The sequence below is a fragment of the Chionomys nivalis genome, chromosome 1, assembly GCF_950005125.1.
Source record: "Chionomys nivalis chromosome 1, mChiNiv1.1, whole genome shotgun sequence".
In the NCBI taxonomy this organism is placed as follows: Eukaryota; Metazoa; Chordata; class Mammalia; order Rodentia; family Cricetidae; genus Chionomys; species Chionomys nivalis.
The window spans coordinates 165,028,078-165,042,907 of NC_080086.1; the positions used below are offsets into that span (position 1 = coordinate 165,028,078).

The following is a 14,830-nucleotide window of genomic DNA, read 5'->3' on the forward strand; positions in this document are numbered from 1 at the left end:
CATGTTGACAGTTTTTGAAAGAAATTATATAACATATGGTATTAACTTTAAAGTATTAATAATTAGCGGAGTTTAGATGACACAAAATTCAAGTTCTTGCAGTTGAGTGACATGTGTTTAGAAGGTCCTTGCATGAGAGCTAGTCTTTCTATTCTGACAGATATTTTAACGTTTTCCATAAGAAACACTGGCCGGTGCCGGGCGGTAGTGGCGCACGCCTTTAATCCCAGCACTTGGGAGGCAGAGGCAGGCGGATCTCTGTGAGTTCGAGGCCAACCTAGTCTACAAGAGCTAGTTCCAGGACAGGCTTCAAAGTCACAGAGAAACCCTGTCTCGAAAAACCAAAAAAAAAAAAAAAAAAAAAAAAAACCAAAACAAACAAAAAAAACCCCACTGAAAAACAAGCACTGGGAATGTGGCTTAGACAGCAGTGTGCCTGTTTAGTATCCATGAAGCCCTGGATTCAATCCCAGCACCACATAAACCAGGGGTGGTGGCACATGCCTGCTCTCCCAGCACTGGGGAGAGGGGACAGGAGGATCAGAAAGTCCACCTAGTACGTTCAAGGCCAGTCTGGGCTATGTGAGACCCTGTCTCAAACAAAACACATACATACACACCATAAAATGGGGGGGGGAACCAACTAAAAACACCCCTCATTTGAGGACCCACTGGGTGCATTTTGGGGACCCTAGGTGGGTACCCAAAGGGAACTGGCACACAACCACCTAGAAAAGCTGTTCTGGAAAATTCATTCACATCAAGGCAGGCAGGTGGTTGCTGCAGAGGAAATTTCTGAGCCCGGAGAAACCTGACTCGCTCTGTTCTTCTCATCACCACAAAATAAATGGCAGTGTTGGGTTCTTCTAAGGCTCCACCTGCCTGCCTCTTCGCCTTGAGGAACACAGCATCTGGGAAAGTACTTACGGACAGTGAATGAGATGCTCTGTTCTCTTCTAAACCAACTTCCTAATGTGATTTCATTCTTACTGTTTTGTGCGGTGTTGGGATCAAACCCAGGACCTCCTACCTGCTAGGCAAGTGCTCTACCAATAAGCCACACCCAGCCTCATTCTTGAGACTGAAGGAGTATTTTGATTTGTGTAGGAGCTGAACTAGCCTGTTGTCTTGTCTTGCCCTTCTAAGGCCCCAGGAAACCTCGTCCCCAACCTCAGTTCCCTGAGGGGCAAGTCACCCCCAAGAGAACTCTCGCTTGGCAGTGGGGACTCAAGGTCAACGCTGAGGGCGGGGCCCGCTGGGGCTAGGGTGGAGCAGGGCTGGCCGGTGTGGCAGGTTTGAGCTCACCCACTGCAGGATGTGTTGATACAACAGAGTGGCCTCTGGAGAGGGAGCTGGGACAGTGTGTGGAGAGGGAAAGGCTAGGCAGCCTCCCTGCCACTGGGCTCTGGGCCACCTTGAAAACCACAACTGACTGTGGCTGCCGCCTGCTGCTGCTGCCTCCCCTGCTGCTGGGCACTCCCTGCTGCAGGAATTGGACAGTGGGTCTCCACCCTGAACCAGCTCCAAGGAAACTCAGGTGAGAAAGGTCTTGGTGTTGTGCCTTTTGGTCTGTATGAAACTAATGTCTTATGGTTCTGTGAACGTGTTGCCTTGTTTATCAGACAGAATAGAAAAAAAAACTCAAAAAACCTTTCTGATTCATTTTGGTGCCCAAAGGCAAAGCTGCAACTCCAGTTGGTGGAACTTCTGGGGCGGAGTTTAAGGAAAAGTCAGAACATCATTTTTTCTAGCTATGGAGATACGGAAAAATAGAACACCTGTTAAGCAAGTCATTGATAATCTGGCAGCAGACAGGAGGCAGAGTTGTCAGGGAGGGCTAATGGAGGGATGGAACGACGGCAGGACCGTGTGGGGTGTGGGGTATCCGGATGGTAGAGGGGAAAGACTGAGGCTCCGAGCTCAGCTGGGGAGCATGAGCAAAGGCCCTGAGGTAGGTGCAGGATGAGGGAGAAAGGAAGTACAGCTGTCTGGAGAGGGCAGTGAAGATGTGAAGCCGAGCGGACAGGCCACACCTGGGGCCTCCACTCGGTCTGACTGTGAGTCTTAGACTTCATCCTGCTGGGGCCCAGGCCCAGGGTCTGCAGGCTGCGAACCTGCCGGGTGTTATGAAGTGAAATCGAGCTTAGAGGCCAGTGGTTTTCTAGGTTGACACGAAGGAAAACGATGCAGAGAAGCAATGGGGGCCCCTTGGGGGCTCCCGTGGGAAACCAGTTAATTGTGGACAGGCCCCCATTCACTGCCTGCACCCACATGGACTTCAGTCAGTGGAAAGCGTTTTGGCCTTCCTTCCTAGCCCAGGAAAGCGCCCTCCCTTGCCTTCTGCTCCAGCAGAGACACTAAAGGAAGTCAGTGTCCCAGGTACCGTGACTGTTTTGTTTCATGATTGTGTGGTGTGTGGGCCCCAAAGGTCCAGGAGAAGAGTTCTAGAGAATGGTTTGGTGGAGGGGGATGGGAAAGAGGGGTGCACTGTCAGAAAAGAAGATGAATCAGTGCTCTAGGGGTAAGGAAGAATGTGTGTGAGGGCTCTCCTTTAGACCAGGTAGACCTTTAGGTTCTCCAGACACGAAGGTGTCAGCCTGGGAGGCCTGGACATGGAATAGTGGAGGAAGAGAGTTGGGGAGAGGGGTCCCTCATGGATAGAACCAGGGGAAGGGTCAAGGCTTGGCAAGCCTTGAAGTAGAGGGTCCTGAACCCCTGGCTCTGGAGTTGAGCCTAGAGCTATTCAGTGGAGTCAGGGAGGGATCTGGGGCAGCAGGCCCTGGCGATCACACAAACATGAATAGGGGAGTCTGTGCCAGCCTGGGAGGAAAGGAGGCTGAGAGCCTTATGGCTGGAGACCCGGACCTGCAGACCTTAGGGGTTTCCTGGCTTGGGCTGTGGGGTTAGATGTGGTGGCAGGGATGGGTGATTATGCCGGAAGGTGACAGGAAAGGCAGCTTCTTACTGAACACACAGGTGTGTGTGTGGGGGGGACCCTCCTGGGTCCGAACCTCATGTGTTATTTAGTGAAAACTTTGGGGCTCTTTCAACTCCTTACAAGTTTGTTCTATGTATGTATGTATGTATGTATGTATGTATGTATGTATGTACACACATAGTTCAAGGCTGGCCTTGAACTCAGTGATCCACCTGCGTCTGACTCCCCAGAGTTGGGATTAAAGGCACACACTACCGCAGCCGGCTCTCTCCCTCTACGTTATGGTTTCTGGGTTTGAACTCAGTTAAATCCGGCCAGATGGCAAGTGCATTTCTCCACTAAGCAATCTCCCAGGCCCATGATAAATGTTTGGAGGTGGGGGAATGTGAGTCACAAATGTCACACGCCACACTTTGGAATGCATTGTCCCTGAGCCTCCAGTAGGCTCCTTACAGTGTACACTGAGTGGTTGGGACGCAGCTGGGAGAGCCAGGGCCTTAGCTGCTTTTCTCTGACCAACCTTGGAAGTCTCATCCCCCAGTCTGAGCACCCCTTACCTGAAAGGCTTGGCGCTGGAACTTTTAGATTTCCATGTTTGCAATTTATTTACACACACAGTACACTATCTTGGGGATAGAATTCAAGTTCCACGTCTCACTTAAACATTGCATACTCATGGCTGGAGGGGAATTTGCACTGTTATTTTCAGAGCACAGGCGTTGTAGCTGTAACTAGCAGGTAAGGTTGGAAGTGGGGACGGGACGCTTCTTCTAGCCATGACATCATATTGGTGCTCCCAAGTTTCAGTTTGGGGTGATTTGGGTTCATTAATGTTGATTTATTTGTCATTGTCTCTCTGTGTGTCTGTGTGAGTGGCTTAGCAGGCACTGGGGATTGAGCTAGGCTGTGTTCAGTGAACATACATGGCTATGTCAGAACTCTATTACTGGGCTGTAACCCAGTGGGTTTTTTTTAATCCTAATTTAAATCATATTAAGATTTTCATATATTTATTACCTTTTATCTCTCTCTCTTTTCCCCCTCCAGACTAAGGCTGGGCCAACATGGCATCTGTGTTTCGAAGTGAGGAGATGTGTTTATCCCAAGTCTTTCTCCAGGTGGAGGCTGCCTATTGCTGTGTAGCTGAGCTCGGAGAACTTGGCTTAGTTCAGTTCAAAGACGTAGGTGCTGCATTCTTTGGAGATAAGAGGAAGGTGGGGTGGCAATGGGGATAGCCCTTGCACAACGCTTCTTGATAAGCAACAAAACACACTCTGCTGGAAGAGGAGCCCAGAGCTAGGATAGGCGGAATTCCAGGACCCTGACCTTCCAGCTGAGATTTCTCCTGACCCTCAGCAGGTCACTCTCTACTCTCCTCCTCCCACGGCTTCTCTAGGAATGTTTTGAAGCTGCAGTTCAGTGAGTGGATGTTTCAATTCTTGCACAGCGTCTCCACATGCTGGATCTAGGCAGTGAATTTACCAATTTTCAAAGTGGATGCAGAATCTGTTTTCTCTGACTAGTAAGACTAGAGGCAATGCATCCATCCTGGAATTGGCAATTGCTTCCGACATGGAGTTCCAGTAATGGCACTCTAGGGATGGGCTATCAGGAGTGTTGCTTCTTATGGGCCATTTATATCTTTGCCAAGCTTTTACTGAGTCCAATTTAGAAAATAAGTCCTTCTTTATTTCCTCACCAAGGTCAAAGTCAAACCTTGGCTCCCTCGTAGGAGGCCCTGGTCTTGTCCTTTGCATAGCACCCGACCAGAGGCCAGTCCTCACTAACAATTTTTTAAAGATTTTATCTTTATCATGAGTAGGTGTGTGTGCGCGCATGCACGCACACATCTGAGTGCGGTGCTCACGAGGTCCGAGGCATTGGGTGCCCTGGTGCTGGGGCTCCGCGTGACTATGAGTTGCTTTCTGGAAACCTAACTGGAAGAACGGAAAGTACACTTAACCACTGAGCCCTCTCTCTAGGCCTAATGTTTATTAGGCTAAGCTGAGAGTTACCCACAGCAGAGGGTGAATTCTCGTTGATGACCCGGATGCACTCTGTAGACCTGTACGGTGTTCTAGGTCCCCTCATATTCCTGACCCCACTGAGGAGGGTAGGAATGGAAGGCGCAACTTGCCTGGGACTCATACATCCCGTGCGCAGCCATATGTGTTCCTAACGCGTTGCTAGCAGCCGTCTCCAGCGACCAGAGGGTAATGCAGCGAGGAGGGGAAGACACTGGTAGCTGCAGATCCCTAACGTGAGCCGCTGGTTCCCCTTTCCTGCAGCTCAATGCAAATGTGAACAGCTTCCAGAGGAAGTTTGTGAATGAAGTCCGAAGGTGCGAGTCGCTGGAGCGAATCCTCCGTAAGCCTCTTTCCTCTCATTGCCTAACTGTGAACCAAAAGAGGTAGCTAGTTTATAGAACTTAATTACCGTGGTTCCCCGTACCCTCTGCCTTGGGAATCATCTCAGGAAGCGTTACATGGCAGAGAGCTGTGCCAAGCCAACATGGGAAAGAGGATGGACACCCTCCACCACCACCACCACCCCCTCACTCCCCCCCCACTCGCCCCCCCCCCCCCCCGCGGGTCAGAAACTAGAGCAGCCCACATAACTCAGCTGGCCCGAGGCACCTCTTCTGCTGGACTCCCACTTTCGTGTTCTGGGAAGTCGTGATACCTGTGCTTTCCTTCAGGTTTTCTGGAAGATGAGATGAAAAACGAGATTGTAATCCAGACGCCCGAGAAGGAGCCAGAGACGCCTCTCCCCCGAGAAATGATCACCCTGGAGGTAAGAGCCTCACTTTACCATCCCCTGAGCTGAGGATGGTCAGGCAGGTTTTCAGATTCTTTACATGTGAACAAGTAGGTGATAGTTCCTTTCTGGGGCTACTTCGTGTCTGCTCTGGCTAGTTTTATGTCAACATGTCACAAGTTAGAGCCGTCTGAGAGGAGGCACACCTAGAGCGCATCTTCTTATTTAGTGGTGGATGAGGGAGTGTTCAGACCATGGTGGGGGTAGCATCCCTAGGCTGGTGTCCTGGGCTCTTGCAGGTTGAGCAAGCCATGGGGAACAAGCCAGTAAACAGCACCCCTCCATGACCTCAGCTCCTGCCTCCAGCATCCTGCCCTGTTTGAGTTCCAGCCTTGACTCCCTCAGGAATGGACTATTATGTGGAGCCGTGGGCTGAAAGAAACCCTTTTTTTGCTTTTGGTCCTGCTGTTCACCACAGCAAAAGAAACCCTAACTAAGATAGTGTCCTAGGAAAATCTCAGGGTACAACTTTAGGGCCTCTCATGCTGATTGGGGGGTGCTATTTTCCTTTCTCAACACCACTCTGAGCAAGCTCGCCCCACTTTGAGGAGAGATTTCGAGTACAGAAGTTTCTCACAGGCAGTGGAGTCTTATCTATGTGGTGCCATAGCACAGGCTGAACGGGATGTGTTCCTCTTAAGTGCCTGGCAGAACAAAGTTTGTGAACTGGCTCTTTTCAACTTAAAAAAAGTTCCTCCAGCTGGACTCTGACTGATTGGTTTAACTGACTGCTCTGTAAACTCTTCAGCTGTGCCGAGACAGGCAACTTCAAGTCTCACCGCTCCAAATTCCAGCATTCAGTTTTTTCTGACAGTATACACTTGTTTTCAGGGGGCAGAGGGAAAGGTAGCATTGGTATAGACAGCCCTTCTTGGGTATACTTATTTTATATGTCTGAGCATTTGCCTGCATGCATGTATATGCACCATGTGTGTGCTTGGTGCCCATGGAGGACAGAGAGGCCTTTGAATCACTCTGATCCATGTGGGTGCTGGACTGAACTTAGGTCCTTTACAAGAGCAGCAGATACTGTTAACCCACTGAGCCCAGGCTCTAGTCCCTTCTATTGTAATTTTCCCTGTGTAGCCTTGGCTGTCCCGGAACTCAGTCTATAGACCAGGCTGGCCTTGAACTTACAGAGGCCCACCTGCCTTTGCCTTCTAAGTGCTGGGATTAAAGGCGTGTGCCACCACTGCCCAGCTCTCCATTCTATTTTAAAGGTTTTTTAAGATAAGTGACCTGGGTTTTTCCTTTTCCTCCCTCCCTCCCTCCTTCCCTCCCTCCCTCCCTCCCTCCCTCCCTCCCTCCCTCCCTCCCTCCCTCCCTCCCTCCTTCCCTCCCTTATTAGACAGGGTCTGTCCATTATATAGCTCTGACTGTCCTAGAACTCACTATGTAGACCAGGTTAGCCTTGAACTCCCAGAGATCCATCTACCTCTACCTCTTAAGTACTGAAATTAAAGGGGTGAAACACCATGCCTGGCTGTTACATTTCAATATTAAATTTATAAATCATGTCTCATTTATTGGGCTTTGTATTTGAATAGCTATATCTGTTCACTTTCCAGATTTCTAATAGTTATCTTTTTATGTCTGTTTGATTTTCAAGTTCTTACATTTCTTTATGTCTCTCGGGTGAGTGTGCATGTGTGTGCATGTGTGTGCATGGGTGTGCATGTGTGTGCATGTGTGTGCATGTGCACATACTGTGATGTGCGTATGGAAGTCAGAGGACCACTTGCAGGAACTGGTTCTTTCCTTCACTCCGTGGGTCCTGGGATTGGAACTTGGGTTGTCAGGCTTGGCGGCAAGTGCCTTTACCCGCTGAGCCATCTTGCTGGTCCCCTGCCTCCTTTCTTATTTTAGGTAATTGCTGTTTAACCATTTATTGTTTTTCCTTATTAATTAAGAGAGCACCCTCTCTTACTTACCTCTTTGAACATTCTAAAACAAAATAGAGAAGTTGCTTTTCCAGACTATTCTATGATTGAATGCCATGTGATTTATGTGTGTGTATGTCTCCTGATTTGCTGGTGATTTTTCCCATCAGGTTTCATACAAGCTTTATTCTCTCATGTGTGTGCTCAGTCAAGAGAATAAATTGTTGTGGGTTTTTTGTTTTGTTTTTGGTTCAGTTCTGCCTTCTTGCCTTTTTTTCTCACTATTCTCTGTGGCCTCTTATCTCGTTCAAATTTTGTTCTTCGGATCCACGTAGAACTGGGCAGAGGTCATGGGTGGGGGAGGAGAGAATACTCTCCTGTCTTACATTTTAACCATCTTTACAGTGTGTTTGGGGCAGAATAGATTTCCAACGTGTAAAATTGCTTTCTTACCTTTTGGAGTTCTAAAGGGGACAAGACACCATGAGTTCCTCAAGAGTTCTCTTTCATCCCTCAGTGATTTTGGATTGTCACTGTCGGAGGATGACACTCTGGACAGTGTTTGTCAGGCCTTTGCTGCCTTCTACAAGAATATTTAATTTACAGTCGACTGGAGCACCCAGCTTCAGCTGTAATTTGACAGGGACTGCCCCTCTGCTTTCTAGTTCTCGATCAGGGTTGGTGTGTAGAATGAGGGTCACAGCACTTTTAATCCAACTTTATTTTTCTTCCCTCCCCAGAGTACTCTGGAGAAACTGGAAGGAGAGCTCCAGGAAGCCAATCAGAGCCAACAGGCTTTAAAGAAGAGCTTTCTGGAACTGACAGAACTCAAATACCTCCTAAAGAAAACCCAGGACTTTTTTGAGGTGTTTCTTGGGGGTGTGGTCAGTAAAAAAAGGGTCCTTTCCTCAGAGCCCCAAGTTTCTGTTTTAAAAATTGGCTGGTCTGGACTATGGATAAAACACTTTGTTTCTTGGCCCGTGGCCAGGCTACCAGCGAAGTGGGGAGAACTCCAACAGTGATTCCCGTTCAAGGGAATGCAAAAAAAATGATGGCACTTGGGTCAGGCATGGTGGTGACGCCTTCAGCCCCAGTGCTCTGGAGGCAGAGGCAAGCTTGGCCTATAGATCAAGTTCTAGGCCAGTCAGGGTGACATAGTGACACCCTGTCTCAATAAGAAAAGTACAACCCAAGAGAAGGGGAGCCAGAACAAGGGAGAACGGGTTTGAGTAGACTTAGGGTTGGTGTGGGAAGGTTTGGGGGTTTTTGTCCCGACAAGGAGCTCTTTGTTGTTCACTTCTGTTAAGATCTGTGGAAGATTAAAGCTTCCTTAGAAAAGCAAATCCTGAGGTCCGGGTGCTTGTAAGGCGCCCGTGTTTGATGACAGGGCTGGTGTTTGTCTTTCAGACAGAAACCAACTTAGCTGACGATTTCTTTGTTGAAGACACTTCGGGTCTCTTGGAGTTAAGAGCCATACCTGCGTTCATGACTGGGAAGTTGGGGTTAGTATTACTCCATGTCCTAAGAGTTGGGTGTGGGTAGGTTCCTGGTCCTTTGCCTGATACCTGGTATTTGGTAAATCTCCCCGACTGAGGGAGAACTGGGTATGAATGCAAGGCTTCGATGCAGGGACAGACCCGGGGGTAACCTACAAGGCTGGTGAGGTGAGCGAGGGAGGGCCCCTTGTTCGTGACTATGTTCATGGCTTCAGCCTGGAGAGTGTCTGTGTACAGGGCTCCCATATGGGGCAGATGTGGCTTCATTATTTATTTGTGGCTTTTCCCTAGCTTTGGGACAAAGCCAGGAGGTAGGTATGTTCCACCCCCCCCCCCGTGTTTGATAAAATATATTTGGAGTTTTCAAATGTTGTTAGAGATGACAAAGTTGAGCAGGAAAATGAACCCTAAGTGGTAGATATATGGCACGATACTCACGAAAATATATGGCAGTTCAAAATGGGGGTGTCTATGTGAGGTCGATGTTTAAAACGTTAATGAACGTTGTGGCTGGAGGCCCCTAATTTTTTATTCAGTAAATATTTGTGAGCTTATTGAAATTTGAAATAGACCATTTGAAATTTGAAATGGTTGCACACGCCTTTAATGCCAGCGCTCCACAGGCAGAGGCAGGCTGATCTCTATGAGTTCCAGGCTAGTTTGGTCTACATAGAAAGCTTCCAGGTCAGGACAACAGAGAAACCCTTTCTCAAAAACAAAACAAAAAACCCAAAACCCAAAACCAAAAATGAAATGGAAAGAAGATGGCATTTATATAAATATTTTACTTGAAGGTAATAAAAGATCAACGTTATCTAAAGCAATAAACCATTGAAAAGTTACATTTTTGAAGAGCATGTTAGACGTTTAAGCCAGCAGTTATCTAAGTACCAGGATGCTGTAAAACAGATATTTGGATATCACTGTGTGTTTCTTTCTATCTTCTTATTTTTTAAAATTTTTTTTCAGTGTGTGTTTCTTAATACATTGCTTCTGAAAAATAAAGGTGCATAGAGACCATTGAACATTTACTGACAGTGACTATAACACCATAGGAATGGTTTATTATATATTTATGTGTATATGATATAGTATTATAGGCCACATAACGTTACTATAGTATAGATAGAATCGCAAGATTAAGGACGCAGTATCGAGGAAAACAGACAATCCAACAAGCTGTGGGCAGGTGGGTGTGTGGTTAGTGAGCAGCTCCTGTCATCCTCCCACAGGCCCTGGGCCTCAGTGCTGTCTCTTGCTGCTGTCTAGGTTCACGGCTGGCGTGATACACAGGGAGAGGATGGCTTCCTTCGAGAGGCTGCTGTGGAGAGTTTGCCGGGGAAATGTGTACTTGAAGTTCAGCGAGATGGACACGCTTCTGGAGGATCCTGTGACGGTGGGTGGCTCAGGCCTCCAGAAAGGGCTGCACGAGCTTCCTGGAGTCCCTAGCACTAAAGACACCTCACTCACCACCAGCTGGTATCTGTGTCCTCCCCTGCCCACCTCTTCTCTTTCCCCTTCTTCTCTATTTTTCCCACGCCCCCATCTTTTAAATTCAGTATGTTTGAAGAGCCCATCTAAGGACCAGTTCTTCTTAACACCTCACAGTTGGTTCACTCCTCAAAGTGTGTGGGCATCTTGCTTCTAGAACCTTTCTATATAAGTACCACAAGAGGCCGAAGCTGTTTTCTTCACAAACGCACCCAGAGCCAACTGGAGTCTGTCTTTCTCAAGCTTTGGGGTGCACACAGGTTGCAGAGTCATCTGGGATCTCGCTGAGCCGGGGTGGAACCTCAGGGTTGCGGTTCTTACAGCATCCAGATGATGTTGGTAAGATAGATGGAACTGGCTGCTACAGCCCTCAGGCTTCTTCCCCGAAGGCTACACATTCCTCGCTGGTAATTCCTCAGCTAATTGCCTTCCTGCACCCTTCTAATTAATGTTTAAACGCTCTTGTTCTTTCACTCCCAGAAACCAAGTCTGTAATCTTCCAGGTTTGATGCTAAAAACTTGAATCTTAAATTTCATTTGATTGAAAAAAGAAAGCCACCATTAAAATAAAATAGAAAACAAATCTTAAAAAAAAGACACATGTATTTATCTGGGGAGGAGATGACAGGGTTTTCCCAGAGTGAGGCTTGCTCATTGCATCTGGGTTGTGCTGACCCCATTGTGAGAAACTTGATCCCATAATTTGTGATAGTGAGGGGGCAGTTCACGCTCTTCCCTGTGGATAATTTTTAAAATATACAAAACACACTCTCCAGTAAGTACACCAGTATATTTAAACTATCTTCTTGTATTGCTTTTTCTAACCACAGGCAGTAATAATTTTACATGGAAATGAGTTTTTTGCTTTTTTTGTTTAAAATAAGAAAATTTCTACCCTTAATCCTGTGCATCCTTTAGTCTTATTATTTGTGTGTGTGTTGTTTTGTTTTTGTTTTTGATAAAGTGTCATGTAGCCCAGACTGCCTTTGGATTGTCCAGGTAGCAGAGACAGGCCTTGCAGTCCTGGTCTTCTTGCCTGCTGTGCAGTGTTGAGATCGCATGCATGGGTCAATCATGCTTGGTTTCTATGGTTATTTTAAATTGGATTGTCACTTTACAGTCAAGTTTTGACATGTAGTTGTCTTGATGGGAGAGCATTCATAAAGGGAATGCATGGAGAAAGATGATCCAGGGTCACCCAGCAGGTGCTGGAAGTCGGAACGAATCCCTGAGTCTAGCGAATCTAGAGTCTAGATGACATCAAAGATTCTGAAAAAGACCAGACAGCTTCCCTGGGTGGGAGTTGTGCAAAGCAGTTGTTACCCTGTTCCTATGATCATGTATACCCATTTGGCTCTGACGGACAATCAGGATGTGACTCTCAGGCTTTATCTCTGGACATTTTATTTCCAATTACCTTACCTAGCCTCTGCATCCCTCTGCTCCTGGACCTTTCAGTGGTGCTGGTTGTTTTGAGACAGTGTATTCCTAGGTTGGCTTAAACTCAATGCCCTCTTCCTCATCCTCATAGCCCTGGGATTATGCATGTGGCTTTTTTTTCTTGATGAATTAGTTTTGTAATATAAACCTCAGGAAGGCAGGCTTGAAGGGTGTACGACACTTTGATGACCCTTCCTGGTCCTGACAAGTGGCTTCCCTCTGAGGTGGCCCCTGATTCTGGGACGCCGAGTGCATGCGATGAGTTCATTGGATTGGAACCTTCAACAACAAGTTTTATAATTTTCCCCCATTCCCTCAAATGAAAAACAACAACAAACCGGCATCCCTGTTTCCATCCATACTTGCCTCTTTACCAGTGACTTACTTTTGCATTGCTACGGACTAAACTCAGGGCTCTGCACTAACTAGGCAAGCACCCAGGCACTGAGCTACTCCTAGCCCGAAAAAGTGGCTTTTTTTTTTTTTTTGTCTCTTTGTTCCTTTCGTTTTAAAATAGGGTTTCACTCCTTTGTCCTGACTGGCCTGAAACTTGTGACATTCACCTGTCTCTGCATTCCTCCCGAGTGTGGGGATTAAAGGTGTGTGCCACCACTCCCAGCCTAAGCGGTGCTCTTAAGGGCGCCTCCTCAGTAGCTGTGAGTCACAACTTAGTCACAGCTCCCCCTTAGGAAGTATCAAACGGAGACTGTGATGTGCAGATGTTTCCAGCTGCTTCTGATGCCCAGGCTAGCCCCACTGTTCTGAACCATGAAATCCATGAAATATCCTAACCCCTCCTGGAGGTGTTTTCTTAGGTGTGAACACTCTCTTCCCTGTGGGGATGAGAACAGAATCCAAAGCCCTGCTGTGGTCACTGACGCATAGCAAGCAAAGCAGCTGTTAGAGGCCTTTCTGTGTTTATGATTTATGTTCTGCCAGGGGAGAATGTTTACATCGGGGTTCCACCTCCAACATTGGGAAGGAAGGAAGGAAGGAAGGAAGGAAGGAAGGAAGGAAGGAAGGAAAGAAAGAGGGGAAATAACCTTATTTTTCTGATATTCCAGAAAGAAGAAATGAAAAAGAATATATTCATCATATTTTATCAAGGAGAACAGCTCAGGCTGAAGATCAAGAAGATCTGTGATGGGTGAGTGAGACCATCACGCTCTGTCCTGGTGGTCGGGGTTGGGAGTGGGTGGAGCTGTGCCGTGTGGAATGACATGCCCTCTCTGAGGATGATGAGGACTTCAGAATAACTTTCTGAAGACCATTTAGGAGGATGCTGGAAGTACAGCCAGCTGTTAGTAGTTGTGAGGATGCTACCAGGGCAGCACTAGGTAGAGACACAACCTGTTTCAGGGTATATCTTGTTCTACTTCTGTTGAGTGGGCAGCCTTGGGCTGGAGCTGGAGCGTGGTGGGAGGGCACTGCCTGGCATGCTAGAGGTCCTGGATTTGACTCACTGGCATGGAAAAAGAATAAACAGAAAAGGAGAAAATGGGTACCACGGCTCAGCTGTTTCTGTAGACCAATCTCTCTCTGTCTGTCTCTGTCTGTCTCTCTGTCTGTCTCTCTCTCCTTCTCTCTCTCTCTCTCTCTCTCTCTCTCTCTCTCTCTCTCTCTCTCTTTGTGTGTGTGTGTGTGTGTGTGTGGTCCTGGGGAGTGAAGCCCAGAACCTCAACTCATGCTAGGTAAGCACTCTTCCCATTGAGGCATACCCCCAGGCTGGACTTCATTCTGTAGAAGCATTGAGTTTGTAAATCCTCCTGCTACAGGCATGAGGCACTGTGCCCAGCTGTTGTGAATCATTTTCTAATGATCTCACAGGAGGCCATTTTAGCAACCGTTTGGCCCCTTGAGCAGAGTCAGCCAGTCGGTGATGGCCTGGTTAGGGAAGTGACTGTAGCAGACTTTCTGTAGGGACTCATGTGTGCCCTCTCAATGTGTCCAATACAGGTTTCGTGCCACCATCTACCCCTGCCCGGAGTCTGCGGTCGAGCGCAGAGAGATGCTGGCCAGTGTCAATGTGAGGCTGGAGGACTTAATCACTGTGAGTGAGGGCTTCAGGCCTTGAGCTAATGGGGGCCGCTGCCCTTTCCTTGTGAGTCCTGCCTGGAATGTTTGCTTTGCAATTCTGGTTGGAACTGCAACCGATTGCACAATTAGAAAGCAGTGTTCGGTGAGCTGGGGCTGACAATTCTGCATGCTTGTCACATGCTGCTCAGCTTAGAATGCACCGCAGCCCTAGTTCACCTCAGGCAGCCGCCCTAATCTGATGAAAGAAGCCCTTTATGGCCAGCCTTTGCCTGACGAGTCTGCAACCCTGCAATCAGCCAGCGGAGTGGAGCAACCAGTTGGCTGGGATGACTGTGGAAACAGTGAGTCTGGTTTTTCCTTGTGAGTGCTGGAGCATCTCAGATAGACTTCCTTGGGAAGGTCCGTCATCATCCCCAGTGACTCCAAGTGTGTCTGGTCTAGAATACTCTTGAATGGCAGCAGCATGCAAACTGGTTGCTGACGTCAACTGGGCCTCTGTCCAATGGTATATTCTCCACCAGTGCTGGCTGCCGTAACTTTCCGTGACACAGAATTGCTCTGTGGTCCCCTCTATCTGGTGCTGTAATGTCAGGCCACAGGTGGCTGTTGAGCTCTTGAAACGTGACAAGTGATGCCAAAGGACTGAATTTTGATTGCTATTTAAGTTTTGTGCACACACGAGTGTGCTTATGTGTGTGCATGGGTGTGTGTGTATGTGTGCACGTGTGTCG

The 14,830-nt window shown here is 47.8% G+C and overlaps 1 protein-coding gene across 1 annotated transcript in view; it reads left to right on the forward strand.

Moving 5' to 3' along the window:
* Positions 1-4,002: 4,002 nt before the first annotated feature.
* Positions 4,003-14,830, forward strand: part of Atp6v0a4 (ATPase H+ transporting V0 subunit a4) — a 41,567-nt gene continuing 30,739 nt past the window's right edge. Inside the window, exons 1-8 of the mRNA XM_057765274.1 lie at positions 4,003-4,119; positions 5,227-5,305; positions 5,637-5,731; positions 8,376-8,501; positions 9,043-9,137; positions 10,401-10,527; positions 13,127-13,209; positions 14,019-14,112. Coding sequence (XP_057621257.1) covers positions 4,003-4,119; positions 5,227-5,305; positions 5,637-5,731; positions 8,376-8,501; positions 9,043-9,137; positions 10,401-10,527; positions 13,127-13,209; positions 14,019-14,112 — 816 coding nt within the window. The remainder of the gene's footprint in view (positions 4,120-5,226; positions 5,306-5,636; positions 5,732-8,375; positions 8,502-9,042; positions 9,138-10,400; positions 10,528-13,126; positions 13,210-14,018; positions 14,113-14,830) is intronic.